Source organism: Crocuta crocuta, unplaced genomic scaffold (assembly GCF_008692635.1).
Source record: "Crocuta crocuta isolate KB4526 unplaced genomic scaffold, BGI_CrCroc_1.0 scaffold580, whole genome shotgun sequence".
Taxonomy (NCBI): domain Eukaryota; kingdom Metazoa; phylum Chordata; class Mammalia; order Carnivora; family Hyaenidae; genus Crocuta; species Crocuta crocuta.
In genome coordinates, this window is record NW_027527940.1 from 4,376,053 (window position 1) to 4,403,765 (window position 27,713).

General features: G+C 37.0%; 1 protein-coding gene across 2 annotated transcripts in view; it reads right to left on the minus strand.

Annotated features, from left to right (window-relative positions):
- MSL2 (MSL complex subunit 2) overlaps positions 1-27,713 on the minus strand; it is a 33,192-nt gene that overhangs the window by 5,314 nt on the left and 165 nt on the right. The window contains exon 1 of one of the 2 annotated variants that reach the window (XM_077752334.1): positions 26,933-27,455. The exons of the other annotated variant lie outside the window; for it this stretch is intronic. Within the exon in view, the coding sequence (XP_077608460.1) occupies positions 26,933-27,074 (142 nt within the window). The 5' untranslated portion in view covers positions 27,075-27,455. Of the gene's footprint in view, positions 1-26,932; positions 27,456-27,713 lie in introns of those variants that run through there. 2 annotated transcript variants of the gene reach the window in all.

Below are 27,713 nucleotides of genomic sequence, written 5' to 3' on the forward strand. Positions count from 1 at the left end.
CAAAGGGGAGAGCATTTTCCACACATCACATGGGACAATTTGATACTCAAATGCCAAAAACAAAAAAACCGACCACCACGGAGAGCCTTCCCTTACAACACACACAAATAGTAACTCAAAATGGATCACAAACACTGAAACGTAAGACCTAAAATTCTAGAAGAAAAACACAGGAGAAAATCATAACTTTGGGTTGGACAAAGTGTTAGATGTGACATCAATCTTCAAAACAGGAAAAAAATAAAATGGATTTCCACAAAATTAGCAATGTGTGCTTCAAAAGACACCATTGAGAAAATGAAAAGATAATCCACAGACTATAAAAAAATATTTTGAAATCACTTATCTGATAAAGGGCTTATAACATATTAAAAACACTTCATACAAATGAGTAAAAAGACAACTCCATTTTAAACATGGGCAAAAGATTTAAAGAAATATTTCACCAAAAGAATGTCTAATAAGCACACGAACATATTCTCAATATCATTAAAAGTAAAACCTTACCACACTGCTACGCACCTACTAGAAAGGATAAATTCAAAATGAACAAAAGTACACTAACAGTTGGCAGAGATGTGGAGACACTGGAACCCTTCCGTATTACTGGTGAGAATTTAAAGTTTAAATCACATTGGAAAACAGTTTGGTAGATTCTTAAGAAGTTAAACATAAATTTAACCATACAAACCAAGAATTCTGCTCCTCGAAACCTTCTCAAAGAGAAATGAAAATATATGCTCATATAAATGTGAATATGCATAGGTGTATTATTCAAAAGAGACAAAAACTGGAAACAATCCAAATGTCAATCAACCAGTAAGGTAAACAAAATGTAGTATACTCATACAACAGAATACCGTTCAGCAATTATAAGAACCACTGGTACATGCTACAACATGATTAACTTCAAAAACATGCTAAGTTAAAGAAGCCAGATGCAAAAGAGTACATTACTATATTATTTCACTTATATAAGATATCTAGAGGGGCGCCTGGGTGGCTCAGTGGGTTAAGTGTCCGGCTTCAGCTCAGGTCATGATATCATGGTTTGTGAGTTCAAGCCCCGCATCAGGTTCTGTGCTGACAGCTCAGAGCCTGGAGCCAGCTTCACGTTCTGGGTCTCCCCCTCTCTCTGCCCCTCCCATGCTCATGCTCTGTCTCTCTGTTTCTTAATAATAAATAAACACCACAAAAAAATAAAAAGTTTAAAAAAATATGTGTGTATATATATGATATATCTAGAAATAACAGAAAAGCTGACAGTGGCTACCTAGGGCTGGGACCAGGAGCCAAGATTAACCGTAAATGGGCACAACGGAACTTTTTGGCAGTGATGAAAATGTTCTAATATCCTATCAGGTTGATGGTTGCACAACTCTAAAATTAAAAAAAGACAAAGCACCAGTAATTATGAAATCCAACCTTCCAGTCTATATAAGAATTCTTAGAATACCCTTGAATTTATTTAAGATGGGAAAGATATGAATACAGAGACAGATGTATGCACTTAAAAGAATAAGCTATAACGTTAAAAGAATACCTACTGGGAAGGAGAGAATGAACAAAGCAAACAAGGAAAAAACTAGACTGACTATTCGGGGTTTAACCTGTTTTGTAGCTTTTAACTTTCAAACCATGTAAATATTTTATATAATTATATAACAAACTAAAAAAATTTTTAATGTTTATTTTTGAGAGAACGAGCAAGAGAGTGGGGAAGGGCAGAGAGAGAGGGAGGCAGAGAACCTGATGCAGGCTCTGCAATGTCAGGGCAAAGTCAACATGGGGTTAGAACCTATGAACCATGAGATCATGACCTGAGCCAAAGTCAGACACTCAATCAAAGCCACCCAGGCACCCCACAAACTAAAATTTTAAAAGAAATTCCTAAAAATGAAAAACAAAAGTAATTATAATTTTATATCAAATTGATCGTATAACCATTCAAAGATTAACTAACTTAAATGACTTTAGAACACAGAAAATTGACTCTAATCCTAGTATCCCTGTTTTGTTTTTCCGTAAACACAATGTTGGTTGTAGTGTCAGTAGTTACTGTAAAAGTGTTGATGTCTACTGTAGAATAAAGTAAATGTAGGTGTCCTTGAAAATCTGGGTTTTTGGGTTTTTTTTTTTTTAGAAGTAGGAGGACAGAAAAAGTTAAGCAAAAAATCCTGTAGTTCTGAATTTCAACTGATTTATCAGTATAAATACATATTTCATCTTAAATATGGATATTTCCTAGTACTACACACTGAAAAGGCCTGGAAACAAGGGACTAACCCCAGTAGCAATGAACTCAGATAATGGTACTGAAAAACAATTTCCTGTTCAAAGGAATCAAGATGTGTTTGATGTGACAAGTAAACGTTTCCAGAGCTGTGACATAAATTAGACAAGATAAATTTTGATTACCTTGTTACTGGAAAGCAAGGAGATTATCAACGATCAGAACTGTGTTAAACGGACTCAGGAGCAAACCTGAAGAAGTTCCTGCTGACCAAACATGAGATTATCTGAACATGCCTAAGTGCAATGGAATGAAGCATATCTAAAAAGTTCAAATCTCTGAGTTCATGGATGGAGGAAGGGAAGAAGAGAAAAAGAAGGAAAAATCAGCTTAAGGATGCAAGTGAACCAGCTCCTTAGTTTCAAAAATAGTAAATAAAGAGCAAGCATTCTTCAAATATTCTGATTTAACTTATATATGAACTACACCACCAAGTAAACCAATCAGAGATGAAGTTTTTCTTTACAGGAATAATGCAGCTAATAAATGAAGAACAAAGGATATAATTTGAATGTCATCATTTTATAACCCCTAATAATCTGCAAACTGTATAAGCTAAGTAGTAAGGACTGCCTTCATTCTATCACTGATCTTTTCAACAGCCACTTCAATCAAAACTCACCCTGAAATAACAAACACCTTAAAGGGTTTACACCTTACTCATCTTTGTATCCCTTTCTGAGGTACTAGGAGAGTATGCCTAATATTGAGAACTGAAAATAGACTAGAAAACACATCAACAACTCTCACTTATTGATTCAGGACACCACCACCACTGAATTCTTAAAAATCTCCATTACCTGGCTTCACATTACCTATTGGATTGCCCAATCATTCCCCAACACAAATACTTGAATCTTTAACCTACCATTAAAGATGAGGCAAACTTGTTTTATATACTCAGCTAACCATGCTAACTCTCAAAAGCTTCCTAGAGGGTTCTCTACACTTCACAACAAAGGCAGCTCCAGCAATAGGAGGAACAATGAAAAAGATTCAGAGTTTCTTAGAGCTGGGTTAAGTGTCGGCCATATACCTATTATATGACCCCAAGGAAACTCCTCCCCACCAACCAAAAAAAGAAATGTTAGATAACACTTCTAGAACTGTAAAATACATCTTATCCTAGAAAATAAAATGGATGGGCAATCTGAAGGGGAAATGTGTCACTCACTACAGATTGTACTATAAAAACTAGGGAGAAGTGACACCAGAGTGGTTCAGTTTGTTGCAGTATCTGACTCTTGATGCTCAGGTCAAGATCTCACGGTCCATGAACCACGGTCCATGGTCATGGTTTGAGCCCCGCGTCGGGCTCTGTGCTGACAGCAGAGGGGAGCCTGCTTGGGATTCTCTTGCTCTAAGCCTCTCCCCAGTTCCTGCACACTTCTGCTCTCTTCCTCTCTTTCAAAACAAATAAACTTAGGGTGCCTGAGTGGTTCAGTCAGTTAAGCGTCCAACTTTGGCTCAGGTCATGATCTCATGGTTCGTGGTTTCAAGCCCTGTGTCAGGCTCTGTGCTGACAGCCCTGAACCTGAAGCCTGCTTCAGAGAGCCTCTCTCTCTTCCCCTCCCCACTCACACTCTCTCTCACAAAAATACATTTAAAAAATTTTTAATAAACAACTTAAAATTTTTTTCTGTTAAAAAAATGGGGAGAATTTGAGAAGTTTAATTTTAGCTTCAATCATATTCCACATAGTTTCACATTAAAGGGCAAAAAAGAAAACACTTGTTCAAAAAAAACACATTTGATTTCAAAACATGTATTGTTCATGACAAAAAAATTTCTCATTGCATTGCCTTGAATTCTTAATCTGCAATATATCACAGGAATTATTTCCTTTACATAATACAAGTTGTCTAGTAACTAAATGAATTTGATACTATGTGCTGTTTTAAATATTAAATGATGCCATATCAACCCAAAAAGACTAACGACTAAATACTCATTTTTACTTCTCAACTAAAAAAAGTTACTAATTCTTTATCTGTTCTCCCTCTTATTAACCTTTCCCATCCCCAAGTCAGCCAATTATAATTTAAAACTAAGTCTTAGATTACTACAATGGCAATTCTAGGAATTTCTGGGAGTATAGGACTGCTGGTAATTAACTTACTAATATAGTTAATGTCAGATTTTTTACTCTTCTTAATTTTGTGAAGCTTTTTATTATAATAAAACTTTCAAACAGACAAAATAAAAAAATAGTATAATTACCCTTCATCTATTAACACCCAAATTCAACAATTATCAAGATTATGCTACATTTGCTTCATCTACCCTTCTGTTAAGTATTCCAAACAAGTCTCAGACATCATTAATACACCTCTCTCTGTATATAGATCAGTATAAATCACTACAAAGTAAATGTCGTCCAAACTGCAATGCCATTATCACACCTAAATCAACAATCTAAATAATTTTTAAACCATTTTTAGTTTTAACTTGAGAAAAAACTTTTAAAGCACTAGAAAAGGGTGCTAAGCTAAAAGGGCTTTAAATTTGCCATCAAAAACATAGTTTATAAGTTATACTTTTCTCAATAAACATGTTTTAGCCATAAAACTTTCCCACATTTTAACACAGATCATTCAAATCATTACTTTATAGGATTAGTATATCAAAGCTAGCTAGCATTTGGATTGGCTGCCATGCATGGTATCCCTCTCACGGAAAAGAAATCACTGACTGCATCAAGATTTACAGAGCAGCTTAAGTTTGAAAGACCCAAAACCACCAAAATAAATAAGCAAACAAACTGTAACTAGGTCCCAAATCAGTTTGCCCCTTCTCCATTCAACGAAAAGGCACACCTCCCTAGCATAAACAAACAAGAATATCATTACTCTCTTAACAACCCTTCTAAATATATAAATGATCCCTATTTTTAGAAAAATCAACTGGCAATTCATTCACCTCAAAATGCCGCAAGTAGACATACTATACATTCTATGTTGACATGCAGACTGCCAAGTAAATCAGGTCTTACACATGTACAAAAAAAAGTAAGATCTTTGTTTCTCCATTTCAACTGTGATAGCATTTAACTCCACTAATATTTTCACAAAATTTTGGGGGGAAATTAAGTTTAGGAAGTGCAGAGAGGGGACACAAGAAAAACAAAAACTGGTAATTGTTCAAATGTTTACCAAAAGTTGTAAACAGTTATTAATCCTTTGAACATTGCAACTGCCAATAATAATCATAAAATAAAACCTACAATGGCAAAAGCTACCACAGGTTAAAATGTAAACGTAAACAAATTAGACAGGAACAACAGAGAGACTAAAGATTTTAGAGTTTATAGGGAAAAGAAAAGATCCCAATGAACGTAATTTCAGTAAGATGAAAACTGATTTTAAAAATGGAAAATGGTGGGGCACCTAGGCCACTCTTGATTTCAGCTCAGGTCATGATCTGGTACTTCATGAGATGGAACCCTGCCCTGGAATCTGAGTTGACAGTGTGGAGAGCCTGGTTGGGATTCTCTCTCATATTCATATTCTCTCTCTCTCCCCCGCCCCACTCCCTCTGGAGGCAGCATGCACACACTCTCTCAAAACAAATAAACCTTAAAAAAATGGAAAATGGTTTAAGGAATTGAACTATCTCAATGGCTTAATTTTGGCATTTGACAAAAATGGATCATATAATTCTAAGTAAAATGGCATATGCACAAAAACAGCATTTATCAGAAATAAACATTCTGTATTTATTACCATCCTCTCTCCAGAATTCCTTCTTCTGGAAATGCTTCTATTATACAACAAGGATTGCCTAATCAATAACCTCAAATAATGCAAGTAATTTTATATCAATCTTACTTGTATATGAGAGGACACTTCAGGATCAGGAAAAATTAGCCAATTAGACTCAGATGAACAACATCCTGAAATGCCACTATCAGAAAGTGAAAAATGCACACAGGCAGGTCATGGTTAGTGATTAAAACCATCATACCATTCTCAAGCAGCATTCGTGGAAACTAGTATATTAAACACTCAAGGAATCCACAAGAAGACATGAATCTTACAATATTTAGGTATACGGGGAAAAAGCTAGGAAGGGGAAAAAAGATCAACTTTTTTAAAAAATACCTCAACCAGTTTTACCAAAATAATGAAAGAAAAATTAACAGTACAGAACCCATCAATTCCAAAATATGTGGCATCCTACAAAGACAGGAAGCAGGTTTTTTTTGGTTTTGCTGATAATGCAAGCAACATAAAACAGAAGAGATTATCACAAAATATATATTCCTATACACTAACTCAACAAAATGTTTCCAGAACAACCTAAATTTGTTGCCCAATAAATGGACCCATATCAAAACTAATTAGAAAACAAAAAGCAATCATTAACTCTTATTAAAGTTATAAAGGGAAGAAAAGAATAAATGACAAAACTTTACTTGCTAAAATGAAATCATTATATGCCACAAGATTCTTAAAATCATTACTTAAAAACAAGAAAACAGTACTAACTGGTTATCTTAAATATTCAAAACAAATGTAGAGTTCTTAAACAGGAAGTTTTCCAAATTCACTTCTATTACTGACTCAAGCAATTACTTTTGAATAAGTTATGTTTCATCAGTCATTCCTTTCCAAATGGTCCAGACAACTTCCCTGACCACCTTGAGTAAGTCTACAGTAACACACGTAAAAAGAAATACTAACAAAGAGAGGGAAGCTTTATTAAAAGCAGTAAGAATGTTGTTGTCAGCCAAATCACATTGCTCTGAAGCTCCTGGATTCAAGACAGGATGGTAACTTACAGTGATGACAAAACATCTGACTGAATGATGACAGGTGGCACACTTGATCCTGGAAAGGCACTCTCAAAATGCTGCCGGCAGAAAATCAAGTATTTTCTTTAGGAATGTAGTCTTGGGATTCTGCTAGGCACACTTTTTCCTCAACCATGAGAGCAAGACTTTTATACAGACTCAATCTAACCATATTTGCTTCAAATATACTTTATAGATTTCCATTCTCTACAGCAGGACCAAAAAAAAAGTTGGCCGTATTTTAAATATTCCCAAAAATAATCAATGAAAACATGAGTCTGATCTCGAATGGGGGTGAGGGTCAACTTTCAATTTGCAAAGACAAATAAAAACAAGACAGCAGATATACAAACAATGAATGATACAAGAAGGGAAAAAGCTAATTAAATGCCAAGATCTCTGTTCAACATGTTTAAGAAAGTATGCCTCTTTTTGTCCCATCCTAAAACATGTCCTAATGATTAATTTTTTCTGTATGTTTGGCACTACAAAATTAAATTTCTTTTATTATATTACTACACAATTTTATCTTTCAACATTTGCCTGGGTATTTCTCAGAAACATGAAAAACTGGCAGATGTTAAATCCCTTAAAGTTTAGCAAATCTGTTAGAAATTAAAAGAAATTTTAAAGTTCATCAGTGTTGGAAGTCAGGTGCCTAGCCACTCAAACTCTTAGTGTGCTAGAAGTTTACCTGAGGCACTCAGGATTATCACTTACGAGAAAGGAAAGAAAAGGAAGGAGCAGAGGAAGAACAAGTTAGGCTGGAATATAATCACAACAAAGGCCTTAGATGACCCCACTGGAAGCTCTGAAACTAGGAGCTAGGACAGTGCTTAGGGATGTCGTATGTTGGGGCAAGGGCAGGTCTTTAAAGGACTGGTCTTCAAACGCAGGCTGCTCCCAGGAAGGCAGGCTGCTCCCAGGAAGGTGTATGAGTTGGACTGAGAGGCTCTCTTCTGCCAAGGGCAATTCCTAGAGAGGTCTAACAGCCCCAGCAACACTCTCAGTGATTAAGACAATGAACTCCTTGAATCCTGAAGTGGGGATTTGGGTAGTGCCTATATGGCACCCACTATAATTAGTGATTCTGTTAACTGTCCAAATCTGATCAATTTTGAGTAAATATATGTAATGAATAATAATAATGTGCTTTTAAAAGAGACTTGGCCTGAGGCGCCTTGGTGGCTCACTGGGTTGAGCGTCTGACTTCAGCTCAGGTCATGATCTCACAGTTCATGGGTTCGAGCCCCGTGTCGGGCTCTGTACTGACAGCTAGCTCAGACACTGGAGCCTGCTTCATATTCTGTGTCTCCCTCTCTCTCTGCCCCTCCCCTGCTCGTGCTCTCGCGCTCTCTCTCAAAAATAAACAAACACTAAAAAAAAAAATTACAAGAGACTTTGCCATCCATTTCTTAAAGCTATAAGGTGACTAAGTATCTAGGTTCTTTCCAGGTCTAAAATTTGATGATTCTAAGATTTTATGGCAAGACTATTTACTGAGTGTATCAAAGTCTTACTATTGGATATCATTAATTATTGAGAAAGTTCTATCTTGTATGTTGAAATACTCTATTAAAGTTACAAAATAAAATCCATTAAAAGTTGCAAATTACCAGATGCTTTACATATTTCAATATTCTCCCTCTTTCCCCACTTCCCATTCTCCTTACACCCACTCCTGTCCAACACACACACATACACACACACCCTTTTCTTCTTTCCTCCAAGATAAATCTTCCATCCTCTACTGCTCCGGCTCCAATCCTCCCTTCACCAGTTACCCACCTAACTGTATTCATATCCTCTCACATTTCTACTTTCAACCTTCGTTCCCTATAGCAATTTCCCTTCCAGTTGTTCATAGACGAAAATATTTCCCTAGACTCAATCTTCTAAAGGAAGGTAAAAATTGCTAATCTCAAACCAACGGGTAGTTCTGGTTGATAACTCTCCCTTAAAAGGAAGGGCTGCTCTCCTCTGGTCTCTCCCAACACTGTCTCCTCTACCTCTTTTACAGCCTCTTCTTCTGTCCTCTCCTTCATTTCAGTATTCCCCATGTTTCTATATTAAGATCTATCCTTCTTACTCCATTCCGGTGTTCCACAGTAATCTTGGGTCACAGACCCCTTTGAGAATCTTATACATATAGGCAAAGAAACAAACTGTTGCATAGACTCTCATGCGGATCATGAACCTTCCTAAAGGAGAGATACGATACCCCAAGTTAAAACCTGCTCTACACATTCCTTCCAGGGTGATTTGCCCATAAAGCTGGTTCAATTACCATTTATATAATCTGAATCTTCACCTCTAGCTCAAATCTTCTCTCCAAGTCCAGACACACTTACCTAACTGCCTACTAGGAATCTCATCTCTCCTTTGATCACCCACAGACAATTCAAACTCAAAAGAGGAAATATAAACATACTTCCCCTAAACCCACACCTGAAACCTGCTCCTCCTCCTGCATCCCTTATCCTCTTGGATGCTGACATTATTCACCCAGAAATCAAACTAGATAAACTTGATAAACTATCTAGACTCTTCACCTGCATTCCACACCTGGTCTCCAGAGTCTTACTGCATATGGTTTCTAAGTCTGCCAAGTCTACCCTTCAGGTTTTATTCCCATGTCTACTCCTGCCTTAGCTGAACCCTCATCATTTCTCACCCTGAATACTCCAAGTTTTCTGGCTTCTCTTCCTGCCTTGACTTCACCTGCTCCAGTCCACCTTCCACACTACCACAAAGTAATCTTTCTAAAACACAAGTCTGATTACGTCTTTCTTTTCAAAACTCCTCACAAAGGCATAAAAAACTGTAAACAAGCTCAAAACCTTTAAGAAGCCTTTAAAAATCCAAAGACTTTTCAGTATCTGGCCCCTACTGAGCCCTCCACACCCAAAACTTCATAGTATTCAGCTTTCTCCATCTCCATTCCATTCCATAAAGGCTCCATATTCCATCCTCAGCCAATGACCATTCAAAATCATGCAAAGCTTATTACTCATTCCTCTGTGAACTGCTCTTCCTAGAATGTCCTTCTTCCTTCCTTGAAAGGTAAACTATTCTTAAACATCAACTCAAATATGACCTCGAAGAAAAAGCCTTTCTTAATTCTTACCCCACAGTTTATTTAAAAAACACTTTGCACATTTACCTAATATAGCACTTATCACAATATATTGTTACCATTCACTGAGTTTCACTCAAGGCCAGAAACTTGCTTAGCTCTATATTTTTAAACCTGTGTTGGCACATAAGCCAGCACCTAATAAATGTACAACGAATGAATTATAAAAAACACATAAGAGTTGGGAGCGACCTTGGAAATCAACTTGTCCCATTTTAACCAAGATGAACTTTCATAAGATTACATAGCTTGTTACTGGCAATGAGAAGCAGAATCTACTGATTCCCAACCTAGAGTTCTTTTCTGCTTAAGCCAGCATCATCCCTACTTCTGCTATTAAATCCATGACATCCACTGAGACATTTAAGTTTCCTTCCATTTATCAAAAAGAATGATCACTTAAACTGGGCCACAGAAGAATCAGTAATTAACCACAAGATATAAAGCCTTTTGAGGAGAAACAAGTATGGGTACTGACAATAATGGATAGCGGGAGGTGGGGGTAGGGCAGGCAAAGTTAAAGGGGAGAAGCAGGGTTCAACAATAGTTTTGTGAGCGTCAGGAAATCCTTACTGCACAGAAACTGCAGCTCCAAGAGTCCTGCCTGGACTCTCTATATACCAACTTCAGTTCCTAACGAAGTTCAATTTCTAAAATTAATTTTAAATGTTCCAAGTGAACACATATGCTATATAAAGCATCGCACTATGTTCTCTGTAAAGAGATTCCAACAAAAAAGCTCAGCCTACATACCAATCTAAGGAGTTATAACATTTGAAACCTTAAGTGAAGATTCTGTGTATATTTTAAATGTGCGCATTATGTATAACCTATATGTACAAAATTATACAAAATAAGTAAATATGTATGTATTGAACTCCTATTATTAAAATGAGATAGTTCGGCCTGCATTCAGTCTCCAAAAGCATTATCAATTGATGTGCACATAAGGAGTGGGAAAATACAATTCTAACCAGTGTCAAAAGTCTGACATACAACCTCAACATAACCCTTCCATAATCCAACCCACTGATCTAAATATCCCCATTCTCCATCTTTTCCAAACTAAAAGTTAACTTTTTAGGCTGCCGTCACTTAAGAAAGCATTTGTCTTTCCTCAATCACTTAAAGGATTCTCAGACCTTTTTTACATCTCTGAATTACAGCACCAAAATTACACTCCAAAACTAAAGACGTAAAAAAATGTTTTCAAACAATAACTAGTAGGATATTTCCTAGATATATACAAGAAAATAATCTCTGGATTCAGTTAACAAAAATGACAAAGATCATATATATCACTTAACAATGAACACAAATGAATTAACTGTTTTGGATAATTAAAACTGTTCTTCTTAAAGCCTGTTTTTAGTCTTGCAAAAAAAACCTGTGCCAAATATAGTTTTGCAGGCATATGTTGAAGTTTAAACCTCTTAAGAATCTTTTCATTAGGCAAAATTCATGAGCATGAGTGCTACCATAAAGAATAATGAGCTCAAGTCAAAGAGAAATCAATTTCAGATCCCAGAACAACTCTCCCCTAAGAAGACAGCACTATTTTTTTCACGTCTCCTAATCCAGGTCTGTTTTTCTTAAGTTTTTGATTGAAGATTGAACAGCACTTAAAAAATATGTTCCCTTAAAACATCGACACGTTTATTTTAGTAGTAAACCAAAATGCCTCAAAATATCAACAGGTTAGAATAACAAACTGAGATTTCAGAAAAATTGTTAGTTGTCTTATTCAAGCAGCCACACCCTAGACCATTAGCTCTCTCGTATGACAAAAAATATGCATTTTAACTAAAAATAAGAAAGGAAAGAATAAGACATATATGCATAAATCACTAAAAGTGGTGACACAGAGTAGAGTATCTTGGCCACTTGACCAATTATTATCAAGTTTATTACAACAATTACATCATTTTAAGTTAAGTATTACTACAATGAGTCCAATGACAGCTGACCATGTATGCCAAGGAAATAGTGGGGTGAAAAAGAAAAATCTACTTCCAGTTTGGGGAAAGGAATACAACTAGTTTGCTGTGAAAAGAAAATTAACCGTCAAATTTTAAGAGAAAGAATGTTACTCAAGCCAAGCTGTTTACCAAACATCTGAGTGGTCAAACTTCAGAATTTCTTTAATTTTTCTGTCTTTGGCTGACCCAAAACTATGAAAAAATACTTTCTGATACTCTTGGTGATGTCAATAGTTTTTATACAAGGTAAGCTTCACTAGCCAACTACTATCATAAACTAAAAAGAAACCCAATCACACCATAGATTATTAAATGAATAATGTATAACCACTCAGATCCACAACATATTCATAAACTCAACTTATACCTCATTTCATATTCTATTAAGATAAATGATGTCTGACATTCTCTTTTAGGTTTTAATAATTACACAGGAAAGATTTTCAGTGTTTTGCAGTTACAGAGCACTTTTGTAATATTCCATTATTTTCACATTTTAGCAAAGCAGTGATGGTCTCATTAAATTATACCAATAAGATAACACAGGCTGGTCAATTAGTCACAATTAAGTTTATCAACCAAATATTAATCAAATTAATCAATATAAATCTAGATCCAAATTCCTCAAACTAGTGTTCCATTGAACCAGAAGGCATAAAAATTAATCTTGGAGAGTCATCCAAAACACGTGTCTTAAAACTGAACACTATTAAGAAACTTGTTTAATACAGCATTGTTTAATTCATTTAAAGTGCACCTACTAACCAGACATGAAGAGTATTCCAATATACATTACTGTCATCCAGGGGTTAATACTAGAATCACCTATGTGGCCTACTCCAAAATTTCTGGAGAAGCTGCCCAGGAATATATATCTTTTAAAAAACATTTATTTATTTATTTTGAGAGAGACAGAGAGCATGACCAAGGGAGGGACAGAGAGAGAATCCCAAGCAGACTCCATTCTGTCAGCACAGAGCCCAAAATAGGTATCAATCTCACTAACCCTGAGATCATGACCTGAGCTAAAGTCAAGAGTCAGATTCTAGGGGCGCCTGGGTGGTTCAGTCAGTTAAGCGTTCGACTTCAGCTCAGGTCATGATCTCACCATTCGTGTGTTCAAGCCCCGTGTTGCGCTCTGTGCTAACAGCTAGCTCAGAGCCTGGAGCCTGTCTTCAGATTCTGTATCTCCCTCTCTTTCAACGCTCCCCTGCTCGTGCTGTCTCTCTCTCTCAAAAATAAATTTAAAAATTTTTTTTTAAAAATTAAAAAAAAAAAAAGAGTCAGATGCTTAACTGACTGAGGCACCCGGGCACCCCAGGTACATTTTTAATGTCTTCTCGAGTAATTCTGATGCACAAACAGAATTAGGAACCACTAAAAATACTTTCACCTTTTCTGCTTTGATGCCATCTTTCACAGTAACAAAAATTTCTGGGTATTTGTTCTAATCATTTAAGTGGAAAATCTGATGAAATAATTTTGGGGAAAACTTTTTAATCAGCATTTTATTAAAGATTATACTATAAAGTTCATTTTAATAAACCCTACAAAGACAAATTCTGACTTCTAACAAGGGCTACGTCCTGTTTTATTTAAATTGTGTTACAAAATGTATTTGGGTGACACTTATACTCTAAAATGATGTATCTTGTTTGTAAACGCATGAATGTTAAAAACATACGTTAAAGTTGAATACATTATGCAAGGATAAAACTGAGAACGTAACTTAGTGTTCAGCACTTTTTTTTACTAAAAATATTTTTTAACCATTTCTGTGTTTTGTTACTAAGTGATAAATTTAGGGTGATTTCAGATTGGTATTTGCTAACTTCAAATAACACACTGCAAGTGTAAGTAATTTTTATTCTCTAAAAATAAAAGGCCACACTACAGATCACTACTAACATTGTTTTTTGAGTAATTACCAATACGTCATCTATATTATATGCACGATATTAGAACACACATAATTTAGAAAACAGTAATAATCATGAAGCAAATATTTAGAATCGTTAATATTCTTATGTCTCTCCTTATTCGTATTTCAATACCAAATTAATTTTCTTAATGTTTCTGATCCCTGACCAGTGGCCCATTGAATGGATACAAGAAGAATTAAAAGAACTAAAACAGTATGACTAACAGTTAACAAAATAATATGACTAAGAAAACAACTTAAAATACTCATAGCAGATGGAAGGATTCCTTAGAACCATTAACCGTAGTTATAGTACCACTATTTGGTCCAATATTCACCTGGCATCTCCTCAATTGCCTTATGTTATAGGAATAAAAACGTTGAAAACACTTTTCTTTTTTAAATACCAGAAACCATTTAATACAAGAACACTGTGGAACACTTTGTTGAACCCAATTTGCTAAGATAGATTTGGGGAAATTGTTCTATCAGGATACAGTGGTGAACTCCTGTAATCTGTTCATAACTCTATCCAGATAAATGTTTTAAATTCAAAACTTGAGGGCCTCCTGGGTGGCTCTGTTATGTCCAACTTTTGCTCAGGTCATGATCTCACAGTTTGTGGGTTCGAGACCCATGTCTGGCTCTGTGCTGACAAGCTCAGAGCCTGGAGCCTGCTTCAGATTCTGTGTCTCCCTCTCTCTCTGCCCCTCCCCTGTTTGAGCTCTGTCTCTCTCTCTAAAAACTGAATAAACATTAAAAAAATAAAATCAAAACTTGAAACAAGTGAAGGCACCTTTCAATGTTCATGAACAAATTCAAGTTCTCTTACTGTAATAGCACTGTCTTGTAGAACTTTTATGCAATGACAGAAAATGTATTTACAACATTCAGTAAGGTAACCATTACCTCCATGTAGCTACTGAACACTTTAGATGTAGCTAAATATAACTAAGAACCACATCAACTAAATTTAATTAAAGTTTACACCGTCACAACAGCTAGTGGCTGCTATATGGGACAGCATAATAGAATATAATCTCTTTCCAGACAAAATGGAATAATTACATTTATTCTTGTACCTGAAGTAATAAAAAACTGGACCTAACAATGGTTTTCAGATATTGGGTAACAGAACCGTTATTGTGAGAGGGGGGAAAAACAAGCTGAGCCATACAATTGCCCCAGCTTGCTGCCTGGAGAACTTTCAAGCCACAGAGCAAGGAGGAAAAACCCAGACAAGCCTTGTTAGTTAGCATGCAATGTAGTATTAGTTTCAGGTGAACGATACAGTGATTCAACATTTTCATACATTACCGGGTGCTCATCACAAGTGCACCCCTTAATTCCCATCACCTATTTAACCCATCCTTCCGTTTGCCCCCCTTCTGGTAACCATCAGTTTGTATAATCATCAGTTATACAAGGTCTCTTTCAAGTCTTCAGCTGAGTACTAATGAGCACATTTGTATGAGGAAACTACCTCAGGCTGAAGAACCCCCAGAAAGGAGCAAAGAGGACAATCCCTATAACTCATAGGCAGCACGTATTCCCATCACCCAGAGTGAGAAAACTCGTAATTCACAAGTGATCAATCACAAAGAGTAATCAGAAGGTTCTTGTCTCAGTAGTATGAAAAAAAATTAGCCCCTGAAGGCTGCTCTGGTCCTACCAAACAAAAGCTTAAAAACAAGCCTCAAAAGGAACAAACTCTTTCCAAGTAATTTAACTTTATCCCAAGAATAAAGCTCATCCCAAGAATAAAAGAACAGTTACAATACAAAAACATCCATCAACAAAGTAAAATTTTAACAAGGTGAAATTTGTAGTATCTGGCTCTGAATCAAAATTAACTGGACACGCAAAAAAGTAGAAAAATATGACCCATAATGAGCAGAAAAATCAATAAACAAACTTAGAAGTAACAGGTGACAGATTTAGTAAAGCATAACATTAAAAATTAAAATTATAACCATGTTCTACGTATTCAGAATTGTTTTATGTACCTAATAACAGAGTTTCAAAATACACAAAACAGGTGGCTCAGTTGGTTAAGTGTCCAACTTTGGCTCAGGTCAGAATCTCACGGTGGGTGGGTTCGAGCCCCACGTCAGACTCTGCTAACAACAGCTCAGAGCCTGGAGCCTGCTTCAATTCTGTCTCTGTCTCTCTGCTTCTCCCTCATGCTCTCTCAAAAACAAACATTAAAAAAAATTTTTTTTAAATACATAAAACAAAAACTGATTAAAACTCCAAACTGACAAATCCATAATTATAGAGATTTCAACACCTCTCAAAAATTGACGAAATACAAATCAGTAAGGAGAAGATTTGGACACTATAACCAACTTGTGAAAATGTCTTAATTGTCCAGAAATGCTATGAACCAACAAATGTCCTCTGACTACATAACAAGATAAAACAGTCTTGATTCTGATCTAGGTAAGGTTTCACAAAATAATTCAAGATCCCAACATCAGAATTCTATAGCTCAAGATATTATCTAGGGCACAAGAGACCTTACAAAATCCTCCATTCCTGAGGATTACAAATCCATATGCCTATAGCAACAAGCATGACAAGTTTAAAAAATAAATGTTACAAAGGTTAGGTGGGACAAAGGGTAAACTGGAGAGGGCACACCTCCAATGCCCAAGATAAACCCCCTCTCAACTACAGCCAGTGATGCCATGCCACATGCCACAAGATTCACTTCTGCCAGATTTTACAATTTTCCAGGAGATACCTAAAATTCGGATTTTTAAGTGAACTCCAGATTTTAATAAAATGTTAACCAATTCCGTAAATTTTTAACCAAGCTAAACAATGTCTGAGAGCCAAATTCACAACCAAATCTCTGCTCTAGCCCAACAACTTCATCTTACAAATGAAAAAGAAATTAAACAATTTGTCCAAATTGTCAAGGTAGATAATGTAATTTGACCACCTCCAAAATACTGTGGGCAAAGTCCACACTTCTAGAAGAAACTGAAACCAGGATGCTTCCAGGACAGGTAACTTAGTGAAGCTTATCTTCTCAGGAAAAATATGAAAACTGTCTTAGATTCAGTTAAGCATCTGACTCTTGATTACCACTCAGGTCATGATCTCAGGGTTCGTGTGTTCAAGTGCCGTGCTAGTGAGGAGCCTGCTTGGGATTCTCTCTAGCCCCCTTTTTCTCTGCCCCTCCCCCAACTGCACTCTTCTCAAAATCAAAAACAAAAAAATCTTCCAACAGTTGAAGGCCAAAATTTTATCAAAGGCTTCCTGAATTCTTCCAGAGAACAAAAAAGTCAGTGGGAAACAATTACAAAGAAGGAGACTTGGGAAAATGGAACAACTTTCTCAAAAGATAGTTCTTTTTAAAAAGTTGCCAATGATACAGTTATTTTGTAGAACAGAATTTAATTCGGCTCCCGATCCTAGAGGTATTCAAGAAAAGCCATGTATGAACTTTCAAGAATATTACAGAAAAGATTATGTGATGTAAATAAATGACTGTATGATTTACGGTCCTTTCTGCCTAATTATAAATTCTCATCATGAAGAATAACCTAGTAACATCTTCCTTGTGAAACCTATGTAAAAACTGAGCTGGTAAGCTCAATGACACCATAAAGGGATCCCTGAAACAGCCCACAGGTTCTAATGGGTAGGGCATCATATGTCATATCCTGAATATGTTCAGTCACAGGCCAGACAACCAAGTGATTAACTGTAGAGAGTATAAAGAAATCACAAGGATGCCTGAATTGGAATTGCTCCCTTCTAATCCTAGATTCCTAAATATAAGAATATAATATATATATATTATAATAATAATATAATAATATATAACATAATAATATCTGGCCAGACTCCTAAGTTTCAGAACATCAGGTAGATATTTAAACTTTAAAAGAATGGCATTTAGCAAGATTCACAGGAGGTGAAAAGCCCTTGTTATACACTGGATCACTCACCCCCACTTCAGGTATGCCTTTAATGGCTATACAAAGAATTTCAAAACCACTAAACTTTGCCAGAAAACATATTTCCAAATTTGAGAAATAAGTGCACATTTTAAGTGCACATTTTCTGTGTGTTTTAACAATAAAAGGGACAAATGCTGACAGCTACAGTCAGTACACAAAATAAAATAGCTTGAGAATTAGATTAAAGCAACTTGAGGGGCACCTGGGTGGCTCAATTGGTTAAGTGTCTGACTTCGGCTCAGGTCAGGATCTCACAGTTCGTGGGTCTGAGCCCCACAATGAGCTCTGTGCTGACAGCTCAGAGCCTGGATCCTGCTTCAGATTTTGTGTCTCCCTCTCCCTCTCTCTCTGTCCCTCCCTTACACTCTGTCTCTCAAAAACGAATAAACATTAAAAAAAAAAAAAAAAACCCTTGAGAAAACCAGATATTTACTGCAAAGATTCAAGGTTTCTGGAGCAGAAAGGCAATGAATGAAAATAATTCTGCTAAAATATTATTACGGACTGAGAGCAAATAAAAAGATAGTAATTAAGGTGAAAATTTATCTAAATTAATTTCCTGATAATGAAACAAAATATTAATCTTTAAAAGAGCAAAGTCAAAGGTGACAGACACGGGAAAATGAGAAATCAGAATAAGACTATGAAGTATCACTTTTTAAAATAAAAGGTAAAATTTAGAAAGTACATCAAAACCTCAAGTTAATCATATATAAAATCATGTTGAGTGGACTCTGAGAGAAGCCAGTATTTTATAAGGCATTAGCCAATTACTAATGTCATGCTATGCAAGCATGAAGAAAACAAGAAATGCAAAAAAAAAGGAGGACAGGATGTTATTATTAATCTGAGAATTAAAACCACAACCTCAAAGCTCAGAAGGTATGTTGCTTGTTTTTACTATATTGAACAATATATAAAACTATTTTAAAAATGAAACTTTCCAAGATTATAAAATAAATACATCAGATTTTTATCTTTTCCTAATTTCCAACATTTTTTTATAACCCCAATCCCCAGGAAACATATTATTCAACACTGTCTCATCCTTCTCAGGCCCACACCTGATCTACTCTTAATTCCTATCCTACCTGCAACCTCTCCCAAGCACCTGACCAAAATCCAATACCAAATTGCCAAATCCCTGTAGAATATTTTATTAGGCTGCCCTTAAATTATTTCAAACCAGCCTATCTAAATATTTCATGTCCTTCCAAAATCAATGTCCTTCCTGACTTCACTTTTGATATATAAGGTACCTTTGACTCTTTCGATCTTTCCCTAGCATCCATATTAAACTGCCAGATTTTGTCAGTTCTTCAATACAATTCAGGACATTTTATCAGGTGTATGTGAAAGCACTGTGCTAGACATTATAAATTTGAGAGTGGAGAATGTCTCATTTCATTTATTTACAGTGAAATATGCCTAACCATAGCAAAATATAATACAGTACATATCAAAGAATTCAAATGTGATGATAACCATAGCCATGGTTCTTATGTTATTCCAATTATTGGCCAATTATCTTATGTTGTTCCTTTTTTATATATATTTATTTATTTTTGAGAGACAGAGTAAGAGAGTGTGTGGGGGGGAGGGGCAGAGAGAGAAGGAGACACAGAATCCAAGCAGGTTCCAGGCTCTGAGCAAGCTGTCAGCACAGAGCCTGACGCAGGGCTAGAACCTAGAAACCATGAGATCATGACATGAGGTCATGACCTGAGCCAATGTCAGACGCTCAACTGACTGAGCCACCCAGGAGCCCCTGTGTTGTTCCCTTTCCACTCTCACCACTATTCAAGCTTCTATCTAATATGAATACATCTGTTACCCTCTGTAATTGAAAAGTTTCACCATACGCTAATAATCAGTCCCATATTCTGCCCCCAAATTAATCTTTCCTAAAACAACTTTTTTTATTTGTTGATTTTTGAGGGAGACAGAGCGCAAGCGGGGAGGGGCAGAGAGGGAGGGAGACTCAGGATCTAAAGCAGGATCCAAGCTCTAAGCTGTCAACACAGAGCCCCTGTGACCCTCAGGATCATGATCTGAGCTGAGCCACCCAGGCACCCCTCCCAAAACAGAATTTCAATCACATCACTCTCTTATTTAAAATGCTATTTCTCAAATGGTCACAATAGTGATTTGCAAACCCTCCTCCTCCTATCAAGATGGTGAAGATAAAACAGATTACAAGAACCTGCTCACAAATATTCCAATCAATTAGTCTGAAGTGATAACTTAGAGCCCTTTAGGTGACTTTGATTTAGGTGGCCCACAGAGCATACTCTNCACATTCCTTAGGCCCATATCAGGACTCATCAAACAAAAGACTCCTGAGTCTCAACAAATAGGGCAAGGTCTCTCCTACAAAGATTCCAGCTACAGACAGATAAATTTGACTTTCTGCAGCCAACTGCAGAAAATGCACTCCAACCTTGCTGAAAATGTCCACCAATTTCACCATTCTTGGCCCGTCTCAAGCTCCATACTTTCTAGATCTCACCAAACTGAAACAATGTCTCCTGCCTAATTCTACAGTACCGTACTGCTTGTCTTGAAGCATTACTTAAACCAGTATTAGTCAGGTGATTACATCATTTAACAATGGACTGTGGATCAAACCTGTTTTCATCTCTTTCAGCATCCAGAACACACATATCGAAGTCCTTTCCCTAAGGCAATTTCATTTTGCATAAACATACCTAAGTAGAAATGAATAAATGAACTAGTTTTTAAAGTATAGAAAGGATATTTTTATTAAAAAAACAAAGCAGTTAAATAAATATATCTGGAATAGAAGTGTATCTGCCAAGACAAATTACTAAATATCGTTCTTCCTCATCAGCCTACCAAATAAATGCTCCCTAAAGAACTTAAGTCACAAGAAAAAACTGTTAACCAAATTCTGCTTAACACCAATCAGGTTTGCTTACCTTTGATCCAAATAGCTATTCAAAAACAAGTTATATAGAGGAAAAAAGTCACTTATGAATAATTTCTGAAGCTTTTACACATTCAATAAAAGCTAACTTAGAGGGGCGCCTGGGTGGTTTAGTCGGTTAAGCGTCCGACTTTCNAGATTTTGGTATAAGGGCCTCTAGCACACTTCCCCAGTAATTGTTGGTCTACTCATCTGTCTTCTCCATGACACTGAGTAACATGGGTAGTAACCATGTCTTATTCATCTTTCTATTCCAGCACTTTGAATGGGTGATTAATAAAGATGTAATGAGTCAAGTTTTCAAGATAAAAAATGATAGTGATTCTCCAAAAATGATAACATTAATGGCCCACAAGCATATGAAAAGATAAACATTACTAGAGAAATGTAAATCAAAATAACCATGACATCACCTCATGCCCATTAGAATGAATGACTACTATTTAAAAAAAAAAATTGGAGGTGCCTGGGTGGCTCAGTCTAGCATCTGATTTCCACTCGGGTCTGATCTCACCGTTAGTGAGTTCCAGCCCCATTCTGGGTAAGCTGACATCTCAGAGCCTGGAGCCTGCTTCAGATTCTGTGTCTTCCTCTCTCTCTGCCCCTCTCCCACTCATGATCTGTCTCTCAAAAATAAATGAACATTAAAAAAATTTTTTTAAGGAAAATCCTTATACATGCTGTACTTTGGACGAACCTTCAGGACATTATATTAAATAAATAAACCAATCACAGAAAGACAAATACTGTGTGATTCCATTAATATAAGGTACCTGGAGTAGTCAAATTCAGAGAGACAAAAAGCAGACTGGTGATTATGACTGGTTGCAGAGGAGGTAGTTAGTTGATGGATACAGATTTGCAAGATGAAAAAGTTCTGGAAATCTGTTTCACAACAATATAAATATACTTTTTTTTCTTTTATAGTTTATTGTCAAGTTGGTTTCCGTATAATACCCAGTGCTAATCCCAACAAGTGCCCTCCTCCATGAATATAAATATACTTAATGTTATAAAACTGTGCACTTTAAAATGGTTAAGATGATAAATTTTATATATCCATTACAATGAAAAATCTTAATTACATAGACTTTAAATAAAAGAAAAAATCTTAACTATCAATGAACTAATGTTTGAAAATATGTAAATACAGCATAGATTTATGTATAATTATTCAAATGGCCTTTTAATTTAGCTTCCATCTAAAAGATAAGTAGCTTAAAAATTAAAAGACAAATAGCTTAAAATAAGTCACTCTGGAGGCACCTGCCTGAGTGGCTCAGTTCAGTGTCCAAATCTTGATTTCGGCTTAGGTCATTATCGCATGGTTCACAGGATCAAGCTCTGGCATCAGGCTCCACTATAACAGCACAGAGCCTGCTTGGGATTCTCTCTCACCCTCTCCGCTGCTCACACTCAAAATAAATCTCTCTTCCCCAAGATAAACAAACATTAAAAAAAAAAAATCACTCCAAGCTGTATGTTCAAATTTCACTGTAGAAGATTCTTGCTAATTATAAATTATATGCTCAACCAAAAAGTATTTCTGGTAAAAGAAGACAATTCAATAACTGAAAAATTTTCTTGAGATCTACTAATTACAACATAGGTCCATAACAATGGTAAAAGAGAAAAGGAAAATTAAAAGTAGTTTTTCATAAAACTAATCTACTTAATTTTAAGGCATATACTTTATTCTGAGACCACATCTCTTCTGCTTTGAAACTTTCTTATGAGGGGCGCCTGGGTGGCTCAGTTGGTTGGGCATCTGACTTTGGCTCAGGTCATGATCTCACGGTTCATGGGTTCAAGCCCCACGTCTGGCTCTGTGCTGACAGCTAGCTCAGAGCCTGGAGGCTCTTTCGGATTCTGTGTCTCCCTCTGTCTCTGACTCTCCTCTGCTCACGCTGTCTCTGTCCCTCAGAAATAAATAAAAAACGTTTTTAAAAATTTAGAAAAAAAACTTTCTTTTGAATACTAATTTCTTTTTTTTTTTAACTTTTTTTTTTGAGAGACAAAGCATGAGCAGGGAAGTGGAAAAGAGAGAGAGAGATACAGGATCTGAAGCAGGCTCCAGGCTCTGAGCTGTCAGCACAGAGCTCGATGTGGGAATCGAACTCACAGACCACGACCTGAGCCAAAGCTGGACACTTAACCCACTGAGCCACCCAGGCGCCCCTTTTGAATGCTAATTTTATCCATTCAATAAATACGTGGTGAGCCAGTAATTCTCAGGCTGTTAAAGTGAACATGAGAAGCAAGGTGTTCACTCTATGGCAACTATCTCTTTTCTAGTGGAAAATAAGAATAGCAGCAATAAAACAAAAACCTGGCCAAGATAAGTAACCCTATGTCAGTGGGAAACACTAATCTACAGCCCCCTTCCATTTTATAAATGAGAAACTGGATGCCCAAAAGGTTTCACAATTCAATAAATCCAATGCCAAAACCACCCTGTTTCTAGACTCTAAAACAACAAACTATCCGTGTGACTGAGTAGAGATTCAAATGTGATTAATCTACAGGACTCCAAATATCTCAGAGACTAATGTTTTTCCACTTTACTATGTCCTTCCAGTTCTAAGAGGATTTGATTCTATATACCTAACTTTTATCATTTGTGGAGCTATAAATTTAATGAAAAACTTAAAATCCCTAGCACAGAATTTATCAAATCTTATGCCAGCAAAAGAAATGCTACTTTCTGATAAATGATAAAGCCAAGTCCAACATTTTAGATCAAGAGGAAAGGGACACAAAAATAGTATCCACAGTAATACTGTCTTGCTGTTTCTGTGGCCTAGAAAGTACAGTAATTCTCTAGAACACTGCTATCCCATTCACTAGAAGTTTCAGACAGCTGAAATATACAAAGGAAGTGAAAAACAAATAGTGATAATCAGCTAATTAACATTTCAAAGTACCATGATACAAAACTTGTAGTTCCAGTGAATAATCTAGGTCTGACAATAATTGACCTGGCAACACAGTCTCTTCTCTCACCTCCTCCTTTCTCTACTTCTGTACAAAGGTGGGATACTAACCATATAGTATGTGCCAGACAAGTTCATAGACTTGTTCTCATGGATTCAAAAAGTTTTTCTCCACTTAAAATTAAATGCACGCTTAACACAAATGTGGAGGGAAAAAAAACTTGAAGGTGTAATTATCCCCTTTCATAAAGGAAACTGAGCTACTAAAAAGTTAGAGAAACTTCCCTGAGTAAGTAGAAGAGCCAAGATACGAACCTAACTGCAAAGTTTGTAGGACTCTCATTTTCTTCCTGAGTCTGTCATAAACACAAAGTGACTGGAAAGGAGAGAGTGGATGAGGCAGGTAAAACACACAAATGTGCAAAAAATAATATTTTCCCCTAAGATATCAGAAGAATGAGACATGAAAACTCCACTGGAAGAGTTCTAAGTGCTTATGACTGAACAAGGGGTTACAGAGGTTCAAAGGACAAACAACTTTTTGCTGCAGTGAGCAAGGAAGAATTTGGTGAAGATGGAGGAAATTGAGGATTTAGACCACAGAGGAAAAATTTATTTTAGGCAGAAGAAAACTTCAGAGAACAAAGGCGGGGAAAAGAGGAGGAAGACATAGGGCATTTATGTTTAGAAAAAGCAAACACATCAGCCCTGCTGAAGCAAAAAAATTATGTAAGAGGGCAGTTAAATATAAGGCTGAAAAGGTAGGACTAGGTCAGACTTCAGACCACCTGGTGAAACTCCCTATTTACAGCACGAAGATATAATTAAACTTTTACATATTTGTTATCTTCATGAAGTAAGAATGCACATGCCCTATTAACTTGAATGAATTTATGCTTTTCAGCTAAGGAAAAGAGTCTAGGACAGCACCTGATACAAGATGATTAAATGCTGGATCTGAATACAAACAACTGATTTTTCCCCCATCTCCTGGCAACCAGACTTAAGTACAAAGAGATGGAGAAGTCAGGAAAGGTAGGCTGAATCTACACCTAGACTGCTAAAATTTATGCTAGCTACTCAATATCATTAGGGGAAAAAAATAGAACCCACAAAACTTTACCATAGGACGAAATAGCCTGAACAAAGGGGAATAATGGCAAAACTGCCAATATCAAAAAATTCTCCTTGTGTTGTCAGGACTGGCTTAAAAGAAAAAAAGCTACAACTGGTTTTTTTTAAGGAGCTTTATCTTTAATTTCATTTTTTAAAATCCAAATTAGAATCTGGAAAAATGTTCATTTAGACATCTATCCTGAAGCTACTGGTAAGTTAAAATCCCAAACACCTACTCTATTCAAAACTACCATTTCCCCCTTAAATTAGAGGGTTAAGTCCCATCCCCCTAATAAAAAGGAGACCTGCTAGATCTTTAAGCGTTACCTGGATAATGATACCACTCTCTACTTTTGTTCTAACAGGCCAGGGTGGGCTACCATAATGCCCTCTCTTTCCCATACAAGAGTAGGGATCCCCTCAAAAGAAATTTACAGCACATCTCCTCAGTTCAAAAACTATCAAAAGCTGTTAAGACATAAAAAGAAGCATTCCATAAAAAGTGGAAGTAGAGTGGGGGAGTACACTGAAACCAAGCAAATTCCTATTTATAAAAGTTAAACTGAAAGGAAACTTGGAATCTAGCCCAAAGCTCTTATTTTACACATTAAGAAACTGAGGCTCAGGGCAGTGGTGATTTGCCCAAGGCAAATGCTTCCCTATAAAGGTGTTAAGCGTCTGTTACCAGCCACAGTAGCACTTAATCACATTCTAACAGTTACTTAAATGTTTATGAGATTAAGTACCTGGTGTGCAAAAAACACAATCTTTACCCCCCTCTGCACCCCTTCAGTGCCTTGTGCCATGGCCCAGAGCTACTCAGAAAATCGTGAAAAATTCCCAAATACCATTATCCTCTTTCAGCTACCACAGCCACAAAATTTATCTAAGATAGAGTGAAAGGCTGAAATGCTTAAATTTCTCAAGTTCTGACTAAACGAGTGGGATCAGCAAAACCTCAAAATTTGGGGCAGAATATGAAAGGGAATATAGTACTGCTTTTTTTTCTTTGATAATTGCCATTTCCCTTGTATTAATGTTTTCAGTACAGGTTTTTTTGAAAAACAACTATAATAGGTGCAAAATTAACACAAATTATCAGCACTTCTGAGACACTTCGATTCATTAAACTTAGCATACCTTCGTTTCTCAAAAATAACTTGAAAATATCCTACCCGGCACAAAATATTTTTGGGAGGAAAAAAACTAAAATAACGTTCTATCAGTCCACAAATGTATTAAAACCACAAAATAGAAACAATCCTGTAAATATGCCACCAGCTAAAAAACAGTACTATCAGTCTTCTTTGGCTCACTGCTTACGGTCAAACTGTCAAAGCATTTGTTGAAGAACACGGGGAAAAGTTCTGCACCGAGTTCACAGGTGTGGGTGCATCGGATTGTACCACCACCCACACACATAACACCAATTTGGGGAAATGCAAACACGCCACATGTACATGTTTTAACCAGGCTTAACCACGTTTACCCGAGGTACGTATTGTCAGCTCTCGTATCAAAGGTTTAAAAAAAAAAAAAATGCAGCATATGCAAGCATACTTTAACTCATTTATAAAACCATCACCAGAAATGGCAAGGAACTGACCCGAGACGAATTCAACTGTTCTGAACCTTAAGGCCGCCGTACAAAACGGTTTACAAGGGCTGTCTCTCTAAAGTCGGGCAAAAGTCCTTTGACGAGTTTGAAAACTAATGACCGTATACTAATGAGCAAATAACAAAAGCTTAGTAGAAACTACCATGCCACCAAACCGTTCCTGTTACCACTGCCCAGGTTTTCTAAAACAAGCATTGAAAGGGAACAATAAAAAGCGTCTCACCGCAAACACAGCAAGAGAGGGACTGTCGGAAGTAAGGCAAGAGCCTGTTAATCTCTGTAAACGCCTTGGGGTCTCCGGGGTCGTAGTTGAGCACTAGGCGGCTCGCGGAAATGTAGAGAGCAGTAGCATTCACGGGGTTCATTGCAGACACTTCGACACCGTTGGCTCCCGGTTGAAAAGAAATTCCGGATCCAACTTTGTAAGCAGCCAGGGAACAATGGCGAATTTGCAACAATTCGGAGGAAATCAGAGAAAAACCACTGGCCAGAGTAGCAACCAAAATCCGCGCAAGTTTGTGGAGCTGAAGCAATACTCCCACACATGGGGGCCTTGGCGCCCCTCCTTCGTCCCTGAGACTTGCAAACGAGAAAAAAAAAAAAAAAAAGACAGAGAGAGAGGGAGAGAAAGATAGAGAAAGAAAGAGAAACCAGCGTTCGAGTTTGTCCCAGTCAGCCTCGGGGCGAAGAATGCGGCGGCTTCGGCGCTCGGGCCCGGGACTCGGCGCTCAGTCTAGCCTCGCGGCTCCGNGGCCCGGTCCGAGGGGAGGGCAGGCTTCTCACGCGCTGCAGGGTCCTTACTCCATCACAGCGCACGGCGCAGAGGTAGGAGCGACCGCAAAGAGGACGGCTCGGGCGTCGGCTTCCTCTATCTAGTGCACCAAGCCGCGGCGGCGGCGAACGTNCTGCCCCGGCGGTTGCAGCCCCGCGGTTCCCTGAGATGGCGAAGCGGGCAGGAGAATCCCCCACCCGCTAGGGGAGGGCCGAGGAGGAGGGGCGCGGGC